Source organism: Geotrypetes seraphini, chromosome 5 (assembly GCF_902459505.1).
Source record: "Geotrypetes seraphini chromosome 5, aGeoSer1.1, whole genome shotgun sequence".
NCBI classification, from domain to species: Eukaryota; Metazoa; Chordata; class Amphibia; order Gymnophiona; family Dermophiidae; genus Geotrypetes; species Geotrypetes seraphini.
Window position 1 is genome coordinate 92,045,353 of NC_047088.1, and position 24,386 is coordinate 92,069,738.

Sequence of the window (24,386 nt, forward strand, 5' to 3'; positions counted from 1 at the left end):
TTCAGCTGCCAGAGAATATGTACAAGAAGGAAGATTAGCAGAGGTAAGAAACCTAATCTTTCAATGTGGGCGGGTCAGGGGGTGTTCCCAGAAATTAGGCACATTTTTATAGAATTCTTGGATTTATGCACCCAACTGCCACCATTTGAGTACAAGGATTTACACCAAGTTTCAGCAGAAGTAAGTCTTTGTGACCAAAGTTGGGTGTGAGAATCTGCACTAAGCGTTATTCTGAAAAGATTGCTTAGCACTAAGTGACCTCTATAGAATTGGCACTTAGCATAGAATTTAACAGTGCTTAATTTTGGTCGCTATTTACTGAATCTGGTCCTATGTGTCTTTAGCCAGAGAGTAACTAGTTTCTGGAGATCTATTGATCTGTTTGACTAGTATATCTGTTTCTCTCTAGGCACAGGGGAATTGCAGCTCTGACTGTTTTGTCCCTATTTCCTTGGAAATTCTGGTCCTATGGGCAGAAGTGGGACTTCAGTCCAACCCACAGGCTCAAATAATGGGAGCATCCTACAAGTATCTATGCAGATTTGTGTCGGTGAGTACAGAAAGGATAGGTTGGATGAAGCTGTGCATGGCTAAAATTGTCTTAATGAGGTGCAGAAATGGGTTGCATAATGAGGTGATGTGTACGATGGTGTAAAGGAGAACAGTGAGATATGTGATGGTTTATTATGTTTTGATTAGCTGGATTAGGTCTACGAGTGTTACAATGGCAGGGTGGGTATAGTGAGGATTGGTATAATCTCTTTGCAGATATATAATATCTTTGTTGATTATGGAAAGTAAATTATTTCTGTCCTGAATTTATTTGTATAATATGAAAATTTTTATATTTCTGTTTCTGTGCTTTTTGTTTCTTTGCAGTGCCAGGATCCTGTTGTTTTGACAACTTCTGTTTCCTTTATTGACATGACACAGCGCCCTGAGCCTCCACGAGGTCAGCCAGGTGTGGACTGGAAGTTGCCCTTTGACTTTTTCTTTCCCTTTAAAGCAGCTCTAAGCAATGGACAGAGCTGTGGAGAAGGCTATGCTGGTTTTATCCTCTTCACACTAATTCTGTGTTGTCTGATTATGTAACTGGAGAGTCAGTGCCTACCCCTTCTGGAGCAGGATGAGAGGACTGGTCATGCTCAGAAACAGGAAGATGAGGGATATGTATTTACTTGTGCATAATGAACTCTCCTTACTACCAGGCTACTGCATGCAAGCAAACTTTCACAGTTCCCCTATCTCTGACAGTCTTACATGGCTCCCATGGCAGCTTTTAGAGAGTGAAAGTGAGTTCAGTATATACATCTGTGTTTCTTCATGACAGTTGCATTGAAGCTTACCTCTTTGTTTTCTTGATGGATCACTTTTACAAACTATCATAACTTGTGTTCTTGTACAATTCCTCTGGAGCTGAACGGTAGGGTAATCAATCACTATCAGCCTTCTGCTGCAGGGACTCACAATCAAATTGTAGCCTCTCCCTATAGTGTCCACATCCCTGTACTCTACCCCTGGAATACTGGTTGGTACCAAAACCAGTATTGTTCCTGTAGCTGAGCTACAGGATTCTTGTCTCTTCTACTGGTGATTTCTTTTCAATTTTTAGTCATGAGAGATCAGCGTCCACTGTCTGCTTCCTTTCCAGACATCCAGATTTGGCTTGGATTTTCTCAGAGGTCTGGGTCCCCTTACAGGTGCTAGGGACATGGCGCATTTGTTTTCCATGGGCCCAGAATTCAGCTCCCTGGCTCTGCCGACAGTAGTTTCAGCTGTGGTGCAGGTCACCAAGCACGTGGCATTGACTGCGAGGGGCTACTCATCTACGGTCATCACTACGCTCCTTCAGAGCAAGCGAAAATCCACCATGTCAGCCTATGTGAATGCATGGAGGTGCTTTCAGGCTTGGTGTGAGAGGGTTCTGGTGGATCCCTTGACTCCTTCAGTGGCGCATGTCCTGGACTTCCTGCAGGCTGGCCTCAGGAAGGGCCTTGCTGTTTCTTCTCTATATATTCAGATTACAGGACTTTCATGTATAGGTCCCTCTCCTCCCAGGGGTTCCTTGGCATCTCACCTGGACATAGTCTGCTTCTTGTGTGGGGCAGAGAGGTTGCGTCCTCCCTTGAGATTGCCTTGTCCTACATGGAACTTAAATCTGGTTCTCCACTCGCTGGCTCGTCTGCCCTATGAACCCCTGGATGGTATCTCTCTGAAAGATCTTACCATCAAGACTGTCTTCCTTGTTGAGGTCACTTCTGCATGGAGAGTGTCAGAGCTTCAGGCTCTGTCATGCAGAGATCCTTTTCTCTGCATCATGGAGTCTGCAGTCGTTTTGAGGACAGTGCCTTCTTTTCTTCTGAAAGTGGTTCCGCGTTCCATGTCAATCAGGAAGTTTGCTTGCCCACATTAGTTCCATTGGGCTCCAAGTCAAAGGACCATGTTTTGCAGTCTCTGGATGTGCGGCGTCTTCTTTTGAGATACCTGGAAGCCATGAATGACTTCCGTCTTTTGGACCATCTGTTTGTCCTGGCGGGTAGCGGGGTCGAGCTGCTTCCAAGGCTACCATCTCTAGATGGATCTGCGCTGCCATTTCCGCTGCTTGGGGTGAAGGCTCATTCTACCAGAGGAATGGTTTCCTCATGGGCAGAATATACTGCGGTGTCACCTGAAGAGATCTGTAGGGCGGCCACTTGGGCCTCTGATCATACATTTGCCAAGTTTTACCAGCTTGATATGACGGCTAAGCATGATGCAGCTTTGGGGCATCAGTTCTGGTGGCGGGCTCATCAGGCTCTCCCTGATGTTTTGGGATTGCTCTGATACATCCATATTGTTCAGCCTCCAGAGGAATTGTACAAGAATGAAAAATTAGGTTTCTTACCTCTGCTAATCTTCTTTCTCGTAAATCTCCTCTGGAGGCTGAATGACCCGCCCGTTTTTCTGTCCGATTCACAGGTCACCTGACTAGTAATTGGTAAGCTGGATTTTTGTCTTTGCCCAGCCTCGCTGGAAATCCCATTCTTACTCCTTATCAGTCAGTAAGGTTTATGGGGTTAGAGGGGTCCCTGGGTGGTAGCCCCTTCTGGCCTTCAGGCTGTGTCTCCTTTTTCAAAGTTTTGCTGTTTTTAATTTGTTCAAATTTCATGTTATGCAAAATTTGGCCTTCGGGCTCTTCTTGTTTGAATGGTTTTTCATGAGCAGAAATGATATGCAGTGGGGAGTCCCCGAGCCCCTCTCTCTCTTGTTCTTGTGTTTCCTGTTTGTACTAGATATACCTGGCTTTGCTACTGATTGGTATTCCAGGGGCGAAGTACAGGGATGTGGGCACTAGGGGGAGAGGCTACAATTTGATTTTGAGTCCCTGCAGCAGAAGGCTGATAGTGATTGATTACCCTACCGTTCAGCCTCCAGAGGAGATTTACAAGAAAGAAGATTAGCAGAGGTAAGAAACCTAACCTTTCATGCTTCTTTGAAATAGAATTCTGAATGTGTAATTTTTCCCTAATAATTCACACACATTGAGAGACTGCAGTCTGGACATTAAAAGAGTAGGGAGCATATGTTTTCATAAAAAGCTTAAAACTTATCTTTTTATTAAGATTTTTGATATTGTATATTATTGATGTTTAATGTAATTCTCTAGTTTGCGAGTTGTTTTGTAATCTGAAATGAATCCTTGTTGAAGTTTTGCAGAATATAAGACATAATATAGAATATGATGAAGACATCTAGAACAGTGTTCTTCAACCTTTTTACACCTATGGACCGGCGGAAATAAAATAATTATTTTGTGGACCGGCAAACTACTAAGACTGAAATAAAAAAACCCTGTCTCCGTCCCCATGAACTCGGTCCCTGTCTCCTACTTGTGTACAGGGAGTGGGAAAAAGAGATCCATCGTGCATCTCTCCCACTCCCTCTACTGCCATATCCAACATTTTTCCCTCTCCCCCGGATCATGTGCAGCATTTTTCACTATTGCCACCAGCCCCATGCCAAACATTTCTCCTTCTATCACCCCTCTTTAGCACCATGCCACACTTCTCCCTCTATCACTATGTCCAACATTCCTCCCCCTTGTATCCCCTCAATATGTCCCTCTGTTCCCTCTCCACCACCATATCCAACATTTCTCCTTCACATCCTTCTCTTTCCCATGTGTCTCTTCCTCACTCCTTTCTCTATGCCCAACAAGTTTCCTCTTCCTTTCCCCGTGTGCACCATCTTTCCCTCTAACTTATACACTCATCCCCAACAATTCTCCCTTTATCCCAGGACAAGCAGGCAGCTATTCTCAACATGTGGGTGATGTCATCCACAGAGCCCGGATGTGGGCAGTTTCACAAGCAGACTTGCTTGGAGAACTTTAGAAAGTTTGCGACTGCCGCATCACGCATGCATGAGTGCCTTCCTGCCTGATGCAGAGCGCGCGTCTTCTCAGTTTTCCATGGAGCCTATTTCGATGCTCTGCACTAGACTCAGTTCTACTCCGTGCCTTCTCTCACTGCGGCTCATGTTTTATTTTTTACAGGGTCGCTGTGTTTCTTTGCGCATTTTCATTTTTTTAAAAAACACATAATTTTATTTTTCTTTTGTGTCATGGTGGGGCCTGCCTCCCGGCCTCAGCCTGCAAGCTTCGATCTCGCTGAGGCTATTTTTCCGTTTATGTCCCAGCCAGTCACAGGCTTCAAGAAGTGTTGCCATTGCCAGCGCACGATCTCCCTCACTAACCCAAATAGGTGGTGTGTTCAGTGTTTGGGACCTGACCATCGTCTGGAGTCGTGTGCCCGCTGTGCTATCCTGCAACCTCGAGCCATCAAATGCCGTCGCGTTCAGGTGGAGAAACTCTTTGGCGGTATGGATCCACTTACCCCGGTTTTGACCTCGAATCCGGTCAAGCTTCTCACAGGGGGTTCTGCCTTCTGCCTCGACCATAATCAAACCCTCCTCATTTGACGGGTCTTCATCTTCGGGCAAATCTGCTAATCTTCTCCTGGGGAGATGCTTGCCTCGCTGCCTCCCTCAGGTCAGGTACCAGCAGTGGTTATCAAGCTGCCCAAGAAGCATGTCTCAAAGATGAAGTCGGTCTTCCTCCTCCTCTTCGGAGACTATAGCCATGCCAAATGTACCAGATCCTCAAGTCTCGGTGTCACATTTGGAGGCTATGATCCAGACCATTTTGGATCGGAAGTTTGGTAATATGCTTGCCAAACATACTCCTACCTCGACTCTGCTTACTGCAGTCCAGTCTGAGCACTTAGTAGTATCACAAGGAGTCAAGTCCTTGACAGTGCCTCGAGCTGAATCTACCCACTCTATACAAGGAGTCGAGTCCTTGTGACTGCCTCAACAGGATTCTACACACTATGCAATGTCACAAACCCCCTTGCAGTCCAGGGCTGGCGTGTGACAAACACACAGATTCGGGCGCGTCCCCTTCAACTAGGGGTACCTTCAGGATTTTTAGGCGGCCCCAGACAACGGTCTAGGCCCCTCGAGATATAGGGTAAGTACAAGGTTTCACTATATCACCAAGCAAACGAGTTCTTTATGAAAACATAAATGGTTTATTCTGACCTCCAGGTCAAAAGATATGCAACAGCAAAACAATATCACTTTGCAGGTCATTGAACAAAAATAGTAAATTGGCAAAAATCAAACTTACAGTACATTTTCAAGCAGACAAGAACTCAGTAGGCAAAAATCGTCACAGCACACTCTGTTAGCAGTTCAGCTTTTCTCACAGCTCCTACGTGCAGGCACAAATCACACAGCTGAGACGGTTAATCTAATTAGCTCCCTGCAACGGGAGTCACAGCAACTTTCCTACAGTTCCAACTGCACTTTAAACAGTTCAGCCTGCCTCTGGTTCATAAACTTGTCTTTGAATGCATTACTTGATTCAGACTTCAGGCAAGTATTATTCTCCAACTTCTCATGCTTATACAGCTCAATATATATATCCCCTTCTTCAGGTTTAACTTGGGCAGCAGAGAGAGGAAAAAAAAAAAACGATATGCAAAAAGAAAACATAAAGCACAAACAGTTTTCCTGTTGCTGTATTCTTTCATTCAGAATTCCATACCTTCTACTTGGCCTCTTACCCTAGGGCCAGCTATTTCTACCTCCATGCCTTCTACCTGGTCTGGCACTGGATAGTTTGAAGGGGTTAAGATTTCCTCCAAATCCTGCATGGGATAATCCAGCACGTTTTCCTCTGCTGCTCGGTTCCACAGCTCCTCTCCTGCCTTGGGCTGTGGGAGTGACTCGCCCTCGTCACTCGCTCCTCCTCCTCCTGTTTGTCTCTGCCTGCTTTTAAACAGACCAGAGCCAATCCCCTTCAGCCTGTAGCGGGGGATGGGTTTTGGCTCTACAGCAGTTTTCCTCTGCCTGGGTTTTTCAACTGCAGCTACTTTCCTTGTGGCTTCTTTAGCTGTTCTAAAGCCCGGAAGCTGCCGTTGCCAACCTGCCTGCCTCTGTTCCAGCTCACTATCACTTTGATTATAGGGGCAAGGGAGGTCAGCCTCAAGTTGAGCGCCAGAATCAATCTGGTCCATTCTTCTGCACTTAATCCTATCAGGGACTGGGCTAGTGCTGGTGCTGGGTTTGTCACATTCCCCCACCCTTAAAGGATGACCCTCACTTGTACCCTGAGGAGTCCCTATATTCTCAGGCATACGTGACAGGATATCTACATTGGTGTTAAGTTTACCTGGCCGATGCACCACCTTAAATTTGAACACCTGAAGGGCTAAATACCATCGTGTAAGTCTAGCGTTATTGTTCCGCATGGTATTTAACCATTTCAAGGCTGCGTGGTCAGTCACTAGCGTAAACTCCCTGTCCTGTAAATAATGCTCAAGAGTCTGAACAGCCCATTTTACCGCTAGGCATTCCTGTTCCACCGTTGCATAATTTTGTTCATTAGGATGGAGCTTCCGACTCAAGTACAGAATGGGATGTTCTAACCCTTGGCTTTCTTGACTTAGGACTGCTCCTAAGCCTGTGCCTGAGGCATCAGTTTGTAAAATCAATGGAAGGTCAAAATCAATAGCTTTGAGCACGGGCCTTTCACACAAACTAGCCCTTAATCTTTGAAAAGCCTGCCTACTCATATTGTCCCAACCCAGTGTCTCTGGTTTCCCTTTCTTCAACATGTCAGTCAAGGGTCCTGCCTGGGACGAAAAGTGAGGGATAAACCTCCTGTAGTATCCTACCAGTCCTAAGAAAGCCCTGAGTTGTTTTTTGTTGTTAGGAGCCGGGTATCCCCGAATGCATTGCACCTTATCCACTATAGGCTTTATCTGCCCCTTTCCCACAATATATCCCAAGTACTTTACCTCTTGTTGACCAATGAAACATTTTTTTGGATTTATTGTGAGACCGGCCCCCCTCAGAGCTTCCAGGACAGCTTTAAGGTGTTGCACATGCTGTTCCCATGTACCTGAATGGATCACTATGTCGTCGATGTAAGCGTCCGCGTACCCATGGTGATCCCGTAACACCTCGCGGACTAGGCGCTGGCATGTAGCCGCCGCCCCATGTAAGCCAAATGGCATGCGCCTAAATTGAAATAGGCCCCGTGGCGTGCTGAACGCTGTTTTAGGTTTAGCCGATTCGGTCAGTGGTATTTGCCAGTAGCCTTTTGTGAGGTCAATGGTAGTTAAAAACTGGGCTGATCCTAATCTATCCAGTAATTCATCCACCCTTGGCATTGGGAATGCATCAAACTGCGACACCTCGTTTACCTGGCGAAAGTCAATACAAAAACGTGGTGTCCCATCAGCTTTAGGCACAATAACAATGGGGCTACACCATGGACTTTGCGAGGTCTCTATAACCCCTAAAGTTAGCATCTCTTGTACCAACTCCTCTACCAGAGCTTTCTTTTCCTCTGACAGCCTATAGGGGCGTACCCGTACCACCTTCCCTGGTACTGTTATAATATCATGGGATACTACCCCCGTTTTCCCTGGTACAGAAGAGAACACATCCCCAAACTGTCGGACTACTTCCTTCACCTGATGGACCTGTACTTGTGTGAGGGCAGTTCCTACATTGACTTCCCCCTCAGCCTTGAAGTCCGTAACCTGAGGTCCTAGGTCATCTTCCTGCCCTTGTTGTGCTACCAAAGCCAACACCTCCCGATCTTTCCATGGTTTCAATAGGTTGACATGATAGGTCTGCAGTCTCCCCTTATCATCCTTGACCCGATAGTCCACCTCTCCTATCCTTTCCACAATGGTGGCTGGGCCCTTCCATTGTGCCAAGAATTTGTGAGTGTCTGTGGGTATTAATATAAGGACTCGATCACCTATCTGTAATTCCCGTTCCTTTGCCCTTCTGTCATAATAAGTCTTTTGCTGTCTTTGACTCCACTCCAAATTCCCTCTTCCGAGTTCCAGGGACCTCCGTAACCTATCCTTAAGCTGAGCTAAATATGTTATTACGTTACTCCCCGAGTCCTCGGGAAACACCCACTTCTCTTTCAACATATCCAGCACCCCCCTAGGTGGTCTCCCAAACAATAATTCGTACGGACTAAGTCCCAGAGAATCCTGCACCTTCTCTCGCGCTGCAAAGAGTGCAAAAGGAATAAACATATCCCAGTTCTTAGAATCTCCTTCTATGCCCTTTTTCAGCATTTGCTTAATTGTCTGATTAAAACGTTCCACCATACCATTAGCTTGAGGGTGGTAGGCAGACGTTTTAATATGACGGATGCCAAATCCCTCATAAAACAACCTCATTTCACTAGATAAAAAATTGCTACCCTGGTCTGTAAGAATCTCCCGGGGAAACCCTACCATACAAAACAACCCTAACAGTTCTTTCATAATACTGGTAGATGTGGCCTTCTTTAATGGAAAAGCCCAAGGGAACCGTGTGGCTACGTCCATTACTACCAACATGAAATTATATCCCCTAGGTGTTTTCTCCAATGGTCCCACAATATCCATGGCCAACCGCCGTAATGGTTCCTCTACCACCGGTACAGGAATGAGGGGTGCTCTGGCCGGTTTCGCCAAAGACAGTTTTTGGCACGTGGAACAGGACTGACAAAAATTTATCACAGCCTGCCTTAATCCCGGCCAAAAAAACCGTCTTTCTATCTGTTTAATAGTGGCTTCTGTTCCTTTGTGACCCGATAACGGGTGATCATGGGCTAACCTAAGTATCAGTCTTCTAAACCCTTGGGGAATCAATAATTGTTGTACCATTTCCCCTTCTAGGTCACCCGGGCCTTCTTTATACAGCAAGCCCTGTTTCTCTATCCAGCGTTTACCCTCTATACACCCCTTTCCTACTCTCTGCCATTCTTCTCCCAGGGTTGGATCGGTTTTCTGCTCCTCCCGAAATGTAGGAAAAGCATCCATAACATCCTTGGGGAGCCACGGGACTTCCCTGGTTTCCCCTGCCCGCTTCATGGCTCTACTTCTCCCTTGCTGTTGTCTTTTGTTCTGGGCCCGTGTCCTACGCCCCTGCCTTTGTTCATATTCCTGAAAGGCTTCTCCTGCAAAAGGAAATATCCTGCCTAATGTCCCTTCAGGTTCATGGTTAGAGGATCCCTGTGCTCTTGTGTTAACTAGACACTGTTTTTCCTGTAATGCTACCGGGAACCCTTTCCAATCCTTCCCCAGTATAACATCATATGGTGCCTCTGGCACTAACGCAAAGGAAGTTTGATACACTCTATCTTTATACCTAACTGTGGTAGGTCTCAATGGGTATTGTTTACTATCCCCATGGATACACTTAATTCTTACTCTACCTACAAAATCATGCCCCTTTTCCCTAGGAAATACTGTGTTCCAGCACCGGTGGGCTAACATTGACTGGTCCGCCCCTGTATCAAGTAAGGCCTCCATGTCTTTGCCCCCTATTGATACCACCACCAGATATCTCCCCCCTGGTGTAATCTTACCCTTTTCCAGGTCACAGGTTACCGTAAAACCTTTTCTTTCAACACACTCCCCCTGTCGGTGACCTTTTCCCCCACACCTGAAGCAAACGATGGGAGCTGGGTTAAAGGGTTTCTGTACTCGCTTCTGAGGGTTCCTGGGTGGTATGTTATTATTAGTAGGGGCCTGAAGTGTAGTGTCCCTCTGGAACTGTGTCTGGGGTCTATAACTTGGGCCTGGTTTCTCGGGAAGTCCCTGGGCATCCAGATAGGCTTCTGCCACAGATAGTGACTGTGTCAGATCCTGGCATCCCTGTTTCTGAATCCACCCCTTTATGTTCTGGGGCAGAGCCTCTAGGAATTGTTCCCTGACTAACTCAGCGAACATCGCTCGAGGGTCTGCCAAGAACGGCTGTAACCACCTCTCTGCAGCTTTCGTTAGGCGTTGTAACAGCGCCTTAGGTCTTTCTCTAACCTTTAACTGTAGAGCACGAAAGGTTTGCCTGTAATATTCTCTTGTATACCCCAGAAAGTCTAGGATATGTGCTTTCACAGCTGGGTAACTACTGGCCTGCTCCGCAGCAATGGTCTGAAAAGCCGCAAGGGTCTCGCCAGCCAAACATGGCAGAAGGCGAACCGCCCACTGCTCTGGAGGCCAACCTGCTGCAGCAGCAACTCTCTCAAAAGAGTTAAAAAAATCATCTGGGGCATCCTGTGGTGTTATTTTACTTAAATTCAATAAATTTAGTGAGTTTTGTCCTACCGTAGGTAGAGTACCACCAGTCCCCAATACCGGTATATGTATCTGTCCACCAGCCGTAGGCTTCAATAGTTGCGCCATTAACTGAGACTGCTGCTCCATGGCTCGCATAAAGTCACTGTGATGACGTTCACTAGCCTTCTGGCTTGCCTGCCATAGTCCGTGGCTAGTCTCCAGGACCTTCTTTAAGTCCTCATTCTGCCTCTGACGTTCTCCCGCAACCACTGCTAACGCCACCGGCTCCATGCTGACTCTGTAAAAAAAATGAAAAAACACACACTCCAAGTGCGATACCACACAGTTCTTTCTCCCCGAAACTATCTTCACCAGCCCCTCTGTTGTATATGCTTACCAGAGGTACTGATGCATCATCGCCTGCGTGCTCATTACAGGGTGCACCACCCTTCTTCAGAGACCTATTGGTCCCCCTTTTGTTCCTCGCCAGCTCAGGATGATGGCCTTGACCCCCGGTCTGCTATCCACCCTTCCTGCAGCCGCCACACTCCGGACACTGGAACCGATATCCTTGGAATGTTCAAGCCGCTTCCATTCACCAGCATTTATAATCCTGGTTCCGATGAACCAAACAATAGTAGAGAGTAAAAAAAAAAAATTTTCCACCTTTGCACTCCCCAATCTTCACCTGAAGAGGTAACAGACCGCACTCCTGATACCACACTGTCACAAACCCCCTTGCAGTCCAGGGCTGGCGTGTGACAAACACACAGATTCGGGCGCGTCCCCTTCAACTAGGGGTACCTTCAGGATTTTTAGGCGGCCCCAGACAACGGTCTAGGCCCCTCGAGATATAGGGTAAGTACAAGGTTTCACTATATCACCAAGCAAACGAGTTCTTTATGAAAACATAAATGGTTTATTCTGACCTCCAGGTCAAAAGATATGCAACAGCAAAACAATATCACTTTGCAGGTCATTGAACAAAAATAGTAAATTGGCAAAAATCAAACTTACAGTACATTTTCAAGCAGACAAGAACTCAGTAGGCAAAAATCGTCACAGCACACTCTGTTAGCAGTTCAGCTTTTCTCACAGCTCCTACGTGCAGGCACAAATCACACAGCTGAGACGGTTAATCTAATTAGCTCCCTGCAACGGGAGTCACAGCAACTTTCCTACAGTTCCAACTGCACTTTAAACAGTTCAGCCTGCCTCTGGTTCATAAACTTGTCTTTGAATGCATTACTTGATTCAGACTTCAGGCAAGTATTATTCTCCAACTTCTCATGCTTATACAGCTCAATATATATATCCCCTTCTTCAGGTTTAACTTGGGCAGCAGAGAGAGGAAAAAAAAAAACGATATGCAAAAAGAAAACATAAAGCACAAACAGTTTTCCTGTTGCTGTATTCTTTCATTCAGAATTCCATACCTTCTACTTGGCCTCTTACCCTAGGGCCAGCTATTTCTACCTCCATGCCTTCTACCTGGTCTGGCACTGGATAGTTTGAAGGGGTTAAGATTTCCTCCAAATCCTGCATGGGATAATCCAGCACGTTTTCCTCTGCTGCTCGGTTCCACAGCTCCTCTCCTGCCTTGGGCTGTGGGAGTGACTCGCCCTCGTCACTCGCTCCTCCTCCTCCTGTTTGTCTCTGCCTGCTTTTAAACAGACCAGAGCCAATCCCCTTCAGCCTGTAGCGGGGGATGGGTTTTGGCTCTACAGCAGTTTTCCTCTGCCTGGGTTTTTCAACTGCAGCTACTTTCCTTGTGGCTTCTTTAGCTGTTCTAAAGCCCGGAAGCTGCCGTTGCCAACCTGCCTGCCTCTGTTCCAGCTCACTATCACTTTGATTATAGGGGCAAGGGAGGTCAGCCTCAAGTTGAGCGCCAGAATCAATCTGGTCCATTCTTCTGCACTTAATCCTATCAGGGACTGGGCTAGTGCTGGTGCTGGGTTTGTCACAGCAAGGAGTTGAGTCTTTGCAAGTCTCTCATCTGGAGTATAAGCACGCTACTCAAGGAGTTGAATCCTTGTCAGTGCCTCGAGATAACTCGACACAAGGAGCTCAGTCCCTTTTGGTGTCTCGATCTCGATCTCCAGCCCTCCTTCCTCGCATAAGGCGTCGCCCTTTCTGAGGCATAGGGCGAAGACTCCTCGACTTCCCTCTCAGCGGGACTTGCCTGGTTCGAGGCATAGTTCTCCACATCAGTCGAGGCATCCATCAAGGCACAGGTCCTCTTCTCAAGACAAGCCTCGTTTCTCCAGGCCTCGAGACTTTTCGAGGCCTCCAACTCCGAAGTCGAGGACACCACCTTCAGAGCCTTACACCTATGTTTCTTCTCCTGTGAGGGATTCTATCCATTCTCTCAATGAGTCATCTATACCTGCATATTCAGACCTCAGGTATCAGTACTCCAGAGAGGCTTCACCTTGGTTCTCTGCTTTGCAAGGCGCCTCGAGGTCACCTTCTTCCCCTCGAGGTCAACCTTCCTTGGAGCAGATATCTTTTTCTTCTTTCCTATGTCAAATGAGTAAGGACCTCAATATTACTTTGGACTCTGATTCCAAATACTCTACGGAATATTTAGAAGAAATGGGTATTTATCCAGGACAAGCAGGCAGCATATTCTCTACATGTGGGTGACATCATCCACGGAGCCCCATCGCGGACAGCTTTTCAAGTAAACTTGATTGAAGATCTTCAAAGTTTGCTAGTGCTGCACCGCGCGTGTGCCTTCCCGCCCAAGTCAGGGCACGCGTCTCCTCAGCGTGGCCTCAGTTCTTATTTTTCTGCAGAGCTAGAAAGCCCAGTCTCTCAGCTCTGCGTCGATTCTAAGTGCCTTCTTACACCGCGGCTTACTTTTATTGTTTTATTAGTGTGAGTCGCTGTGCAGTGCGTCTAAAAAAAAAAGGTTTTGTGATTTTTCTTCTCATTCGTTTGGCCCGGGGGACCCCAGGTTTTTGTCCGGCCGCCTGGCCTCATGTGGCCGCGGCTACATTTTTCCTTATGTCCCGGCCTGTTACCGGGTTTAAAAAGTGCACGCAGTGTGGTCGGGTGATTTTGATTACTGACCCCCACCGTTGTTGCATCCTGTGCCTGGGCTCCAACCATCCTACCGAGTCTTGCCCGCATTGTGTCACTCTCCAACCACGGGCTCTTCGTCGTCAGCGTGCCTGGATCCTTGAGCTCTTCGGCACGATGGAATAACCTGCAGACAAGACCTCGGCTCCGACTTCAGCCTCGGCCTCGATCAAGTCACCCTCAAAGGCCCTGTCTGCTCCACCTGCTAAGGCCTCATGCTCGGGTAAGTCTCCTCTTCCTCCTTCAGGTTCCATACCGAAGTAGCCTTCCACGGAGTCTCTGGCATCCCAGGCAGTGAGTGCAGTCCTGCCAGCCTCTACGAGACCTCCCCCCAAGCGTGCCTCCAAATTAAGTGAATACTCTTTCTCGAGGTCGCTCTTGTTGGAGCACAGTGTTGCACCTGCCTGACCAGATCCATTGGTCTCGGTGCCGATGTTTGAGGACATGCTTAAGGCAATTCTTACCATGCAGATCTCCTCTGTTCTGGTCCAGCTTGCCCCGGCCTCGACCCTGCTCCCTGCGAACTAGCCTGAGCGCCCCATCGAGGCTCCCCGGGACAAGCATTGCCAGTCTCGCCTTTTGTCCTCGAGTGATTCTTCACCTGTTCCTTCAAGGCATGCATCGCCGGCTGCCCGACCTCAATCGAACCACCATTCGAAGCGTGCCTCATCTTCGAAGCATCTGTCTGCCAAGTGGCCGAGAGACTCCCCTCCTCGGCGGGGTAGGTTTCCGGTGCCTCGGGTCTCGAGATCTGTCGAGGCCTCTGTGCAGCATAGATTTGAAGCCCGGCCTCGATTGTCTTCCATACCTCGGTCTCCTAGTCGAGGTCGAGGACTCCCTCCTCACAGCCACGCCGGAAGGTCTCTTTCTCCCTGGGCTCTCCGAGGCTTACCCCGTAGTTCTCCGTTTTCGGACTCCGGGGTCTTCTCCCTCCAGGCAACTTAAACGTAAGCATTCTTCGACGCCTCTGATGTCTCTTAGTAGAGCTTCCTCAGCGTCTATGCTTTTGGAATCGGATGTGCCAATGCAGTATTTGAGGGAGGCTTCTCCATCATTCTCAGCTGCCCCGAGGTCCAGATCCTCGACGCCTCCGGAGGGGCCCTCCTCTTCCAGGACTTCCTCCTTCACCAGGTTCATTGTTGACATGGGTAGGGCTCTTCAGCTGGATCTCCAGTCTGAATCCAGATATACCTGGGAGTATCTGGCGGAGATGGAGCTTCCACATCTACCCAGGGAATCTCCACGCCTCCCGCTGAACCCAGTCTTGAAGCAGACTTTCTTCCAGAATTTGGAGACTCCTTATGCCATTCCTGCCATACCGTCCAAGATGGAGTCCCGCTATCAGACAGTCCCGTGCAAGGGGTTTGAGAAGGCTCAGCTCTCCCACCAGTCTAACCCCTACAAGTCTAAGCTGCAGTCCCTCCGGACAGGGAAGGGCATACCATGGACAAGTTCGGACGTCGTCTATACCAGAACTCGATGATGACAAACAAGGTCCTTAATTACAATTTCAATTTCACATCCTATCTCAAGCACTGCATTAAAACCATGCTGTCTTTCCAGGATGATTTGACTGTCCACCGCCAATCAGAGTTCCGCCAGCTTCAGGATACTCTGTCGTAGATTCGCCTATTTATGCTCCAGGCCACGTATGATACTTTTGAATTGTTATTGAGGGTTACGGCCTTTGCGATCGCTATGCATCACTTGGCCTGGTTGCCCATAGTGGACATGGATCCAAATCTACAGGACCGTCTGGCGAATCTCCCTTGCTTGGGCAATGAGCTGATGACTCCATCGAGGCAGCTACCAATGCTTCTCGGAGCATGAGCAGTCCCTCGCCTCCCTGGTAAGGCCAAAGGCGAAGGCTACTCCTAAGTCGTACAAATTACCACCTCGACGCTATCCTCAGAAGTCTATTCTGGCGTTTTCCCTCTTGCTGCCCAGACCTCAGCAGCAGCAGAGGGCCCCCCCAAAAGCCTCAGACCCCTGCGACGGCTAAACCAGCGCTGTCTTTTTGACAATCCTGGTCTGAACATGCCGCCCCCTTTCGTCCATCGACCTTCTCCCCTGCCCATTGGAGGTCATCTCAGCCTTTTCTATCATCAGTGGGAGCTGATTACGTCGGATCTCTGGGTTCTCTCCATCATCTGGGAGGGTTATTCCCTTCAGTTCCTGACTGTTCCTCCGGACCTACCTCCAAAAGAGTGTCCTTCCAACAGGTCGCAGCTTCCCCTTCTTCTCCAGGAGGCTCGAGCCCTCCTTCGCGTTCGGGCAGTTGAGGAGGTTCCTTTGTCTCAATGGACACGGGGTTCTACTCCCGGTATTTCCTAGTCCCCAAGAAGACAGGGGTCCTGCGTCCTATTCTGGATCTCAGAGCATTGAACAAATTTCTGGTCAAGGAAAAGTTTTGCATGCTCTCTCTTCCCACGTTGTATCCCTTGATGGACGAGGGGGATTGGTTATGCTCGCTGGATCTCAAAGAGGCCTACACTTAAGTCCCGATTCATCAGGCCTCTCGCAGATTCCTGAGATTTCGGGTGGGGAATCTCCAACTCTAGTATCGAGTTCTCCCTTTCGGACTCACATCGTCCCCGAAGGTCTTCCCAAAGTGCCTCATGGTGGTGGCAGTGGCCCTGTGGACGCAGGGTCTTCAAGTGTTCCCATACCTCGATGACTGGCTCATCAAAGCGCCGTCCCGGCCGGAGGTTATTGCAGCGACCCAACGGACTATTACATTCCTTCAAAGTCTGGGTTTTGAGGTCAACTTCCCCAAGTCCCAGTTATGTCCCACTCAGTCTCTTCAATTCATCGGAGCGGTGCTGGACACAATTCGTCTCCGCTCCTTCCTGCCTTGACCTTGTCAGGATGCCCTCATTCGCCTTTGCCATAGGGTTGTTCTTCTATCCACATGGCCTCCACAGTTCATGTGACTCCTTTTGCCACTCTTCACCTCCGAGTTCCTCAGTGGACTCTGGCGTCGCAGTGGAGGCAGGATTGGGACCCCGTCTCTCAACACATTGCAGTGACTCCTTTGTTGAGACAATCTCTCTGCTGCTGGATGCTCTCTTCCAATCTTTCCAGAGGTTTTCTGTTTCACGTGCCCCCTCCGCAGAAGGTACTCACACAGACTCTTCCGCCTACACATGGGGGGGCTCACCTCGACGGTCTCTGTACCCAAGGCCATTGGTCTAGCGCCGATCGTTGCTATCACATCAATCTGCTGGATCTTCGAGCCATTTTCAACGCTCTGAAAGCCTTTCATCATCTACTTCAAGACCACGTGGTCCTGGTTCGTACGGACAACCAGATGGCCATGTATTATGTTAATAAACAGGGAGGTACGGGATCCCTGTCTCTTTGCCAGGAAGCTCTGAAGATTTGGGACTGGGCAATACATCACAACATCCTTCTCAGGGCGATCTACATCCAGGGCCAGCAGAACTGTCTGGCAGACAAATTGAGCCGCCTTCTACAGCCTCACAAATGGATACTCCATTCCTCTACTCTGCATCAGGTGGTTGCTTGATGGGGGACTTCGCAGATAGATCTGTTCGCCTCCCTCCTCAACCACAAGTTGCCTCGTTTCTGCTCCAGGATTTACTCTCCGCACCGACTCGAGACGGATGCTTTCCTTCTGGATTGGACGAACCTGTTTCTATATGCATTCCCTCCATTCCCTTTGATTCTGAAGACTCTCGTCAGGCTCAAGTCAGTCCACGCCACCATGATTCTGATAGCTCCTTGGTGGCCCAGGCAACCGCGGTTCCCCCTTCTGCTTCGACTCAGTGCCAGGGAACCTCTACTTCTGCCTGTTTCCTTCTCTGCTTTTTCAGAGTTGAGGTTCTCTGCTTCATCCCAACCTGCAGTCTCTACACTTAACAGCCTGGTTCCTCTCGACATGATTACCTCATTCCGCTTTTCACAGTCTGTACAGGATGTTCTCGAGGCTTCTCGGAAGCGATCCACTCAACAGTGTTACAATCAAAAATGAACTAGATTTTCTTCTTGGTGTGCTACACATCACATGAAGCCACTTTCTGCCTCCTTGTCTTCAGTGCTGGATTATCTGCAGCACTTGTCTTGGGCTGGTCTCAAATCCACATCTATTTGAGTCCACCTCAGTGCCATCACTGCCTTTCATCAGCCGGATGACGGGAAACCTCTTTCAGTCCATCCTGTGGTTTCCCGGTTTATGAAGGGTCTTTTCAATGTCCAACCTCCGCTCAAACCTCCCCTGGTGGTTTGGGATCTTAATGTGGTCCTTGCTCAATTGATGAAACCTCCTTTTGAGCCGATTGATAGGGCTCATTTGCAGTATCTCTCTTGGAAAGTGGTGTTTCTGATTGCCCTCACGTCTGCTCGCAGGGTCAGTGAGTTGCAAGCTTTGGTTGCGGATCCACCTTTTACTGTTTTTCATCATGATAAGGTGGTCCTCCATACACATCCTAAGTTCTTGCCTAAGGTGGTTTCGGATTTCCACCTCAACCAATCCATTGTTCTTCCTGTGTTTTTTCCAAAGCCTCATTCTCACCCTCGAAAAGTGGCACTTCACACTCTGAACTGTAAGCGTGCATTGGCTTTATACTTGCAACACACTCAGACTCATCGGACTGCTCCTCAACTCTTCATATCTTTTGATCCGAATCGGTTGGAGCGTCCCGTGTCTAAGCGAACCTTATCCAACTGTTTGGCTGCTTGTATCTCTTTCTGTTATGCTCAGGCTGTTCTCCCTCTGCAGGGTCGGGTCACAGGGCATAAGGTCAGAGTGATGGCGGCGTCTGTAGCTTTCCTCAGATCAACACCTATTGAAATCTGCAAGGCTGCAACTTGGTCCTCGGTCCATACATTCACCTCATTATTGTCTGGATACTTTCTCCAGACGGGATGGCCAGTTTAGCCAGTCAGTTTTGCGTAATCTGTTCTCCTAAATTGCCACCTCTCCCTCCATCGCTTTTTGGTTAGCTTGGAGGTCACCCACATGTAAAGAATATGCTGCCTGCTTGTCCTGGGATAAAGCACAGTAACTTACCGTAACAGGTGTTATCCAGGGACAGCAGGCAGATATTCTTGCAACTCACCCACCTCCCCTGGTTGGCTTCTTTGCTAGCTACCTGAACTGAGGCCATGCTGAGGAGACGCACACGCGCATTTGCGGTGCAGCACTAGCAAACTTTGAAGATTTTCAATCAAGTTTGCTTGAAAAGCTGTCCACGACGGGGCTCTGTGGATGACGTCACCCACATTTAGAGAATATCTGCCTGCTGTCCCTGAATAACACCTGTTACGGCAAGTAACTGTGCTGTCTCGTCCTCCTGCGGAGTCTCTTAAATTGCCCATCAGTCGACTTCTTAAACTTTCAAGCAGAATCTTTTGATCCGAATCAGTTGGAGCGTCCCGTGTCTAAGCGAACCTTATCCAACTGTTTGGCTGCTTGTATCTCTTTCTGTTATGCACATTATTCCATTCCTGCTGTACCAGGAAAACTAGAATCTTGTTACAGGATGGTCCACTGCAAAGGTTTCGAAAAATCTCAGTTATCCCATCAGTCCCTTCTCGTGAAGTCTTCTCTAAAAAAGACCAATCCTGCCAAAGTTTATGCCACTGTCCCTCCTGGAAGAAAGGGTAAGACCATGGACAAGTTGGTCATCGTTTGTATCAAAATTCTTTTATGGCAACTAGAGTTTTGAATTACAAATTTGTTTTCATTTCTTATTTCAAGCATTTGGTTGACACAGTGCCTGAATATTTCAAATATATTCCTCAACATCATCTTCCAGGCTTTCAGAATGTGATTACCACTCTGACTCAACTCCGCATGCCTCTTCTTCAATCTTCCTGTGATGCATTTGAACTTTCCTCGAAGGTCACTGCTTTCTCAGTGGCAATGCACCGGCTTGTCTGGCTCCACACTGTAGACATGGACCCCAATCTTCAAGATCATCTGGCCAACATCCCTTGTCAGGGCAATGAATTGTTTGATGACTCCATCGAGGCAGCTACTAAACGATTGTCTGAACATGAGAAATCATTTGCTTCCATCATTCATCCTAAACCTAAGCCTTCTACCTCTAAAGGCTTTAGGCCTCTTCCATTTTACCAGAGGCTCCTTATACACGAGTGCCTCCTAAGAAACAACCACAACAACAGCAGCAAAAGGCAGCAATAACCTCAGACTCCTGCTGCGCCTAAGGCCTCTCAACCTTTTTGACCATATAATACAGAGCATAACCTCCATCGTTCTGCCTCTGTCCTCTCCTCTCCTCATCTTCATCATTTTTACCACCACTGAGAGATGATTACATCAGACCTCTGGGTGCTGTCTATCCTCAAAAAAGGATACTCTCTTTGTTTCCTTCAGATTCCACCAGATCTTCCTCCAAGAGAGTATCCTTCTAATTCATCGCAGACCACCCATCTTCAGGAAACTCAAGCTCTGCTTCATCTCCGTGCCATCGAGGAAGTTCCCTTAGAACAACAGAGCAGGGATTTTACTCCCGTTACTTCCTAGTTCTGAAGAAGATGGGTGATCTGCGCCCTATCTTGGATCTCAGAGTGCTCAACAAATTTTTAGTCAAAGAAAAATTCCGAATGTTGTCTCTGGCATCCTTATATCCCCTTCTAGATCAGAACGATTGGTTATGTTCTCTAGATCTCAAAGAGGCTTATACTCACATCCCATTTATCCAGCCTCTTTCGGGTGGGAAATCTGCATTTCCAATACAGAGTGCTATCCGTCGGCCTGGCGTCATCTCCAAGAGTTTTCACCAAGTGCCTAGTTGTAGTAGCAGCAGCTCTGTGGAACCATGGTCTACAGGTGTTCCCGTACCTGGACGACTGGCTCATCAAAGATTCAACATCTCCAGGGGTTATTGTAGCGACCCAATAGACTCTTTGTTTCCTCCAAAGTTTGGGGTTCGAAATCAACTTTCCCAAATCCCAGCTATAACCCTTTCAAACGCTACAGTTCATCAGAGCTGTCTTGGACACTGTACAACTCAGAGCATTCCTTCCTCAGCAGCGTCAGGATGCTCTCATTCAACTTTGTCACAAAGTGTCATTCCTCACTTCACTTTCAGCGTGACACATGATGGTTCTCCTAGGTCACATGGCCTTTACAGTTCACGTGACCCCTTTTGCCAGACTTCACCTCAGAATCCCCTCAGTGGACCCTGGCATCTCAGTGCGCTCAGGCTTTTGACCCACTCTCTCTTTGTTGAGACAGTCTCTCCACTGGTGGATGCTCTCTTCCAATCTCTCCAGATGTTTACTGTTTCAAACGCCCCCTCATCAGAAGGTTCTCACGACAGATTCTTCGACCTACGCTTTGGGGCTCATCTCTATGGTCTCCGTACTCAAGACCATTGGTCCAGCATGGATCATCAGTGTCACATCAATCTGTTGGAACTCAGAATAATCTTCAATGCTCTCAAAGCTTTTCAGCATCTTCTTTACAACCAGGTAATCTTCATTCGGACAGACAATCAAGTCGCCATGTACTATTTCAAAAAACAGGGAGCAATAGGATCTCTCCCTTTTTGCCAGGAAGCTCTGATGGTTTAGGAATTGGGCAATCCTTCACAACACCTTTCTAAAGCTGTCTACATTCAAGGAGAGAAAAACTGTCTGGCGGACAAATTGAGTCGTCTTCTACAACCTCACGAATGGACACTCAATTCCTTGCCTCTTCATCACATTTTTTCTCAGTGGGGAACTCCTCAGATAGATCTCTTCGTGTCTCCCCACAACAACAAACTGCCTCAGTTCTGCTCCAGGATATACTCCCTTCACCGACTGGAGGCAGATGCTTTTCTCCTGGAATGGACGAATCAGTTTCTCTATGCGTTCCCTCTATTCCCTCTCATTCTCAAGACATTTGTCAAACTCAAACAGGAACATGTCACCATGATTCTGATAGCTCCTCGGTGGCCCAGGCAACCTTGGTTCTCCCTTCTACTTCAACTCAGCAGCAGCGAGCCACTACTTCTACTAGCTTTTCCCTCTCTGCTTACACAGAGTCAGGGGTCTCTACTTCATCCCAACCTGCAGTCTCTACACCTGACAGCTTGGTACCTCTCAACCTAACTGCCACTCTATAGTTTTCTCAATCTAAAGGACTTTTTAGAGACTTCTAGGAAGCCTACCACTAGACAGTTCTACAATCAGAAATGGACTAGATTTTCTGCGAAGTGCGCCATTCATCACAAGGAGCCTCAATCTGCCTCCTTGTCTACAGTTTTGGATTACATGTTCCATTTGTCTCAATCAGGCTTCAAATCCACATCCATTCGAGTCCATCTCAGTGCAATTGCTACTTTTCATCAGCCTATCGAAGGGAAACACTTTTCTGCTCATCCTGTGGTTTCCAGATTTATGAAAGGTTTTTTTAATTTCAAATCACCTCTCAAATCTCCTCCAGTGGTTTGGGATCTCAATGTTGTTCTTGTTCAATTGATGAAGTCTCCTTTTGAACCAATGGCTTCGGCTCATCTTAAATATCACACTTGGAAAGTGGTTTTTTCATTGCTCTCACGTCTGCTCGCAGGGTCAGCGAGCTACAAGCTTTAGTTGTAGACCCACCTTTCACAGTATTCCATCTTGACAAGGTGGTCCTCCATACGTATCCTAAAGTCTTACCGAAAGTGGTTTCAGAATTTTATCTCAATCAATCCATTGTACTTCCAGTGTTTTTTCCAAAGCCTCATTCTCATCCTGGAGAAACAGCTCTTCATACTCTGGACTGTAAGTGTGCTTTTGCTTTCTACTTGCAAAGAACTAAGCTACACAGATCTACACCTCAACTTTTTGTCTCCTTTGATCCAAACAAGTTGGGATATCCGATTTCCAAGCGCACCATCTCCAACTGGTTAGCTGCTTGCATCTCTTTCTGCTATGCTCAGGCTGGACTGCATCTACAGAGTGGAGTCACAGCCCATAAAGTCAGAGCCATGACGGCATCAGTAGCTTTCCATTGATCTACTCCTATTGAGGAAATCTGTAAAACTGCCACTTGATCCTCGGTTCATACTTTTGCCTCTCATTATTGTCTGGATGCTTTTTCCAGACGGGATGGTCATTTTGACCAGGCAGTATTACAAAATTTATTCTCCTGAATTGCCAACACTCCCACCATCCCATTCTGGTTAGCTTAGAGGTCACCCATATGTTGAGAATAGGCTGCCTGCTTATCCTGGGATAAAGCACAGTTACTTACCGTAACAGATGCTATCCAGGGACAGCAGGCAGCTATTCTCACAACCCACCCACCTCCCCTGGTTAGCTTCTCTGCAAGCTATCTGAACTGAGGAGACACCTACCCTGCGTCAGGCGGGAAGGCACTCGCGAATGCACGGTGCAGCAGTCGCAAACTTTTTAAAAGTACTTCAAGCAAGTCTGCTTGCAAAGCTGTCCGCATCCGGATTCTGTGGATGATGTCACCCATATTTTGAGAATAGCTGCCTGCTGTCCCTTGATAACACCTGTTACGGTAAGTAACTGTGCTTTCTATCCCCTCTCTTGTGTCCTAAGTTCATGCCTCCTCCCTTCCTTCCTTCTGTATCCCGAGTTCGTGTTCCCCCTCCCTGCCTTCCAACCTTTGTCCCAAATTCATGCCCCTCCCATGTCCCAACGCGCTCCTCCCCCCCCCCCTTCTTTTCTCCCTTACTTATTCAGAGCCGTCCAGCTTCTCTCTCTTACTTGTTCAGGGCCATCCAACCTCTGCCAAAGCCGGATCAGTGTTCCCTGCAAGCACGTGTCCGTCTTCTTTCCAGCTTGGCTGCTCCTTATCTTCAGCGCAGGCTGAACTTGTTTGTTGGGACAGCGCGCAGTGGTTCTTGCACGCTGCTGACCCGGTTCTAGTTCCGGGTCAGCCACATGCAGCGTGAAAGAGCCGCTGTGCGCTGTCCCGGCAAACAAGTGCAGCTGGCGCTGAAGGTAATGAGCAGCTAAGTCGGAAGGAAGAAAGACACGTGCTTGCAGGGGACACTAATTCTTCACAGACCAGCAAGAAATTTTTGCGGACCGGCAGTTGAAGAACACAGATCTAGAAGGTTAGAAAATTATCTGCCATCTTGTGCCTTGTGCCCTATTTGCACAAGGTTAGTATTCTGTCTTCAAGAAAAGACACTACCATAATCATGTCATTGTGGTTCAAGGCAAGCAACAGGGTGAGAATCATGGAAGCTTGGGTTTAAATCCTTCTCTCAGTCCTTGCCTCAGGTACAGACTTGGATTATAAGCTGTGGGCAGGAAAGTAACTACTCTTCCTGAATGTAATTTGCCTTGAGCAACTAGTGATAAAGGTGCAAGCTTGACCAATCAATACATAGAACAGGCCAGCATAGTAAACTTTTCAGAGTTCTGATAGGTTTTATAAATTTATAAAAAGAGATGATACACTTGTTTTATTTTATTAGAGTATCTTAATACAATTTTTGACTAGCTATCAAAGGCTAGAATCTTCTTCCTCAGGTCAGGACATTATCAGCAAATGGCATTATTAGAACAGATAAATGAAACAAACATCTTCCAGTAATAGTCTCAAGGGGAAAGGTGGAGATAGGGGGAGGGAGAACAGAAGGAAAAATGGATTGGTGATCAGATGGTGAAAGAGCTATAGAGTTTATGGCTATTTTCCCACTGGTGCCCGTCCTTCGTTCAAATGTACCAAGTTAACAACTTACT

General features: G+C 47.6%; 1 protein-coding gene across 1 annotated transcript in view; it reads left to right on the top strand.

Annotated features, from left to right (window-relative positions):
• The window catches only part of TCTN3 (tectonic family member 3), a 173,410-nt gene extending 169,148 nt beyond the window's left edge, over window positions 1-4,262 (top strand). The window contains 2 exon segments of the mRNA XM_033946503.1: window positions 410-550; window positions 880-4,262. Of these exon segments, the coding sequence (XP_033802394.1) occupies window positions 410-550; window positions 880-1,092 (354 nt within the window). The 3' untranslated portion in view covers window positions 1,093-4,262.
• The last annotated feature ends 20,124 nt before the right edge of the window (window positions 4,263-24,386 follow it).